The 4,618-nt window shown below is 40.5% G+C and overlaps 1 protein-coding gene across 6 annotated transcripts in view; it reads right to left on the bottom strand.

Annotated features, from left to right (window-relative positions):
- The window catches only part of Heatr5a (HEAT repeat containing 5A), a 104,120-nt gene that overhangs the window by 68,585 nt on the left and 30,917 nt on the right, over positions 1-4,618 (bottom strand). For all 6 annotated transcript variants that reach the window (XM_013347229.2, XM_026781950.1, XM_026781955.1 and 3 more), the window contains exon 11: positions 2,743-2,854. In XM_013347229.2, coding sequence (XP_013202683.1) covers positions 2,743-2,854 — 112 coding nt within the window. The remainder of the gene's footprint in view (positions 1-2,742; positions 2,855-4,618) is intronic.

Raw genomic sequence — 4,618 nt, 5'->3', positions numbered from 1 at the left:
GTAGACCAGGCTGGTCTCGAACTCACAGAGATCCGCCTGCCTCTGCCTCCCGAGTGCTGGGATTAAAGGCGTGCGCCACCACCGCCCGGCCATAAGAATCTCTTTAGGATGCCCAGCATCCATGTAAAAAGCTGGGCAAGATGTATTACCCAGTGTCAGTGTGTGTGTGTATGTGTGTGTGTTTATGAGTTGGCAGCCAGTCCAGCAAACAGTGAGCTCCAGATTCAGTGACATACACTGCTTCTAAAGACACAGCGGAGAGTGACTGACAGAGGTAAGACTCATGCTCACTTCCTCTAAGTGTGCATATACATAAACATATATACATATATCCCAATATACACATATACACCCCAACAAATCTAACACACACAAGGGTGGGGGGACAAACGTAAAAAATAGAGCCTAAGGAAACACAGTAATTAAATAGTCATAAGAAATTAAAATTTTTATGTAGTGGTTATGAATATACAATAAATATGTACAAATCAATCTCTCTTCTCTTTCTTTTTGGCATAAACTCTTGTTCACTAGCCCATGCCCACCTCAAATCTGCAATCCTCCTACCCAGCTCAGCCCACTCTGTAGCCATGTCAGGCCTCCTCTCTTTGCTTTAAGGAAAATAACCCTGTATAACCTTCCTCCAGGCAATGACACTGCATGAGCAATGTTTTCTCAAGACACTGAATTTAGTGGGGCAGAAAACTCAGGGTTAAGAGTTCTTATTGCACACATATGAGGGCTGGAAGTTGGGTCTCAGGACCCCTGTAAGATAAGGGTGTCCCAATGGTTAGAACTCAACACTGAGTGTCATGGAAAGGAGGATCACCAGGTTTTGCTGGCTGCCAGCTTAACAACAACAAAGGTCCACAAGATTCAGGTTCAAAAAGAGACCCTGCCTCAATGAAAAGGTATAAAAATGGAGGGAAATACCTGACATTCCCTGAGGTCTTTGCAACCGAACACACACACACACACACACACACACACACACACACACACACACACACACACACACACACTTTGAATAACTTAATGGAGTATGGGGGGTCTGGAGAGATGGTTCAGGAGTTAAGAGCACCAGTTGTTCTTCCAGACGATCTGGGTTCAGTTCCCAGCACTCACCTGGTGGTTCACAACCATTTCTAACTCTAGTTCCAGGTGATCTAACACCCTCTTCTGGCCTTCACGGGTAGCAGGCACGCATGTGGGACATAGACACACATGGAGACAAAACATGCACATAAAATACAGTAATAACTTATTTGGAAAGTGGGCTAGGCAGTTAAATGCATTGGCTGCTGTCCCACAGGACCTGGATTCAATTCCCAGCACCGACAAGGACGCTCACAGCCATCTGCAACTCCAGTTTTATAGTTTTAACACCCTCCTCTGGCCTCTGTATGAATGGCATCCATATAGTACACAGACTTATTTGCACACAAAATGCCTATATACTGGGGGCTGAAGCGATGGCTCAGAGGTTAAGAGCACTGACTGTTCTTCCACAGGTCCTGAGTTCAATTCCCAGCAACCACATGGTGGCTCACAACCATCTGTAATGAGATCTGGTGCCCTCTTCTGGGGTGCAGGTGTACATGCAGGTAAAACATTGTATACATAATAAATGAATAAATCTTTAAAAAAAAAAAGCCTATATACTTAAAAGCCTTACACTTCCAGAGCCACACCACACACTCCTGCAATCCTTCAGCTCACAGATGGCAAAAATCAGTGGGGCAAATAAACCAAAATAGAACAAAACAAAACAAGCCCACAATTCATAGGAAGCCAGGTAAACCTGATTCAGTAGATTCTTTAGTGTAATAAGTTTCTTTAACAAGCTTAAAAATATTGAAGTTGTTCTTTACTGAAGACTACTTATTTAATTTAAGCTCTTTTTATATCAAATTACTTCATATCCACAATGACTTATTTACCTAAATTCATGAATTATTTCATATCCTTCCACTAATTCATGTTAGAAACTTAACTGTGATAGGGTAGTAACATTTAAAGTCTCATAGTTATTGGATGTAAGCAGCCACACCCATGAAACAGTGATGTTTAATAAATGGAACTTAAGCAAGTCCCAACCCTTTAATACCACATAGAACCTCAGTGGGTGTTAGAAATGAAAAAAACAGCCACGGGGCAGGATTGCCAAGCCATGAGAGGCTTTCTTGCCTATCCTTCTAACTATAGAAACTCATAAAGATGGACATAAATGATTCTGAGACACGTCTGAATCATTTTAAGCTTGAAAAATGAACAAATGTATTTATTCTACTTATGGCTGATAAGGTGGTCGAGCAGAGAAACTAGAAGATATCTGCAAATACTTTAGGGAGTAAAGTAGTGAGTGTTCACTTGGTTTCTTGTTTGTTTGAGACGGGATCATTGTATGCTACCCAGGCTGTCGTTGAGCTTTAGGCTTCTTCGGGTTTGTCAGGTATCTTTTGGTGCTGTGTTTTCAGAGAGGGTCTCACTATGAAATTCTGGCTGGCCTGGAATTATGAAGCCCTGGCTGCTGTAGAACTCTCAGAGACCTACCTGCCTCTGTCTTCTGAGTGCAGGGATCAAGGGGAGTACCATCACTGCCTAGCCTGGCCATCTTCTTAAAGCCAGTGTAAGATAAATGTTTGTTTGGTTATTTAAATTCTGATATACACTAAAAGCAACCCTTAGAGCCAGAAAACAAAGTAATTTCCTTATTATGGACATTGTCCAAGGCACTGTTACCTAACGTCATGAGAGCAGCAATCAGTAACCATCCCGCTTGTGTGCGTTGTAGCGATAGGCGACTGTTCTGAGCAGCAGAACACAGCAAATCCTCTGCTAATGCCATGACAATCTGTTTGTGTATAGAAAAAGTAATAAAAACCAGCTTACAAATTAGTAGGAAAGTGAAAGAAACTAAGTACAATCTCTTGGAAAAAGGACTCTTATGTATAATAGAGTACAACAATGGCCAAGTGTGCAGGCTCTACAATAGGAAGAGAGCACACAAGAAACTACAAACAATTGTTTTCAAGGTTAAATACTAGAGGACTAAACTGTAAACAGAGAGGCACAATTCTTTGTAAGCATGCGTGACAACACTGTGGCTATTCAAAACATTGCTGTCTAGATTTCTCATTCACTTCGCTTAAAGCAATTAACCTCTTTAATCAGTAATTACCAGAGAAGTTTCATTATAGAAGCTTCCCTTTATAAAATTCTATATACAAACCTGATATTTTAAAGATCATAATGGCCCTCCCAAGAGCAGTGGAGCAGGATTCCATAAAATATTACATTAAAAGTCTCTAAATTAGATGGTGTAAACAACAGGGAAATAACCAGGTATTTCAATGTGAGCATCTTGTATGTTTAAAGGGTCCCGAGCCTGAGAAAGAATCTGTTACCAATCACCCCTGGACAGACAGCAGCACAGGAGCTGCAGACACACCTCCCATAGGCTGAGCACGGCCTCCACGGTTCAGATGGCACTCAGAAAAAGGAAGGCCAAAACGACCAACTTAGTCAAATCAGTACTAGCGAGCATGTAAAGAAATTTCACATGTATGAGGTCAAAATTAATGAGGATGAACTTAATACACACAATGATGATAACATGTCAGCACTATTATAATGCAGGTAAGAATACCTATTGCTTTTGCAGAATACCCATGTTCAGTTCCCAGCACTCACATGGTGGTTTACAATCATCCATAACTCCAATTTCATGGAATCCAATACTATCCTCTGACCTCCGTGGGCACCAGGTATGAATGAGGTGAACACACATATACAAACACACAGGCAGGCAAACACTCAAACAAATAACATAAAGGAAAATTTTTAAAAAGGTACTTCTCCAAGTAGTTACCTAGTTTGTTATAATGACACCGATAATACTAAAGAGATGTTTGGAATTTTTGAATAGAACCGATTCCTTTTTTGTTGTTTGTTTGTTTGTTTTTTTGAGGCAGGATCTCTCTGTGTAGCCCTAGCTGTCTTGGAACTCATTCTGTAGACCAGGCTGGCCTCAAAGATCCACCTACCTCTGCCTCCTGAGTGTTGGGATTAAAGGCACGCACCACCACCACACTGAACCCTGACTACTTTTGGAGGGGAGTGAAAAGGACATCTCAGTTTCATCACTAAGATATTTCCTGTTACTGGTTAATTACTGGTTTAGGCGTTTAGTAGAAAGAATGAGGCTGTAAGTATTTATTTTGAAGAAATAAAATTATAAGTTCATAGTGATAATTTCAATTTAACTTATGAACTTTTATTTAACTTTTTTTTTTTTCCCGAGATGGGGTTTCTCTGTAGCTTTGAAGTTTGTCCTGGAACAAGCTCTTGTAGACCAGGCTGGCTTCGAACTCACAGAGATCCACCTGCCTCTGCCACCCGGGTACTAGGATTAAAGGCGTGCGCCATCACTGCCCGGCTATTTAACTTTCTTGATTCTGTAACTATAGCAACTCATATTTTTTTCTTATATGGAAAAATCTTAGCTCCTAAAAATATTAATTATTTATCTAGTTTAGACAACTATATGTAAGCTAATTCAGTTTATTGAATGACATTTATCTAGTTTAGACAACTATATGTAAGCTAATTCAGTTTA

This window comes from Microtus ochrogaster, chromosome 1 (genome assembly GCF_000317375.1).
Source record: "Microtus ochrogaster isolate Prairie Vole_2 chromosome 1, MicOch1.0, whole genome shotgun sequence".
Classification (NCBI taxonomy): domain Eukaryota; kingdom Metazoa; phylum Chordata; class Mammalia; order Rodentia; family Cricetidae; genus Microtus; species Microtus ochrogaster.
The sequence above is the reverse complement of the archived record's forward strand: the minus strand, read 5'-3'. Positions and strand labels throughout refer to the sequence as shown.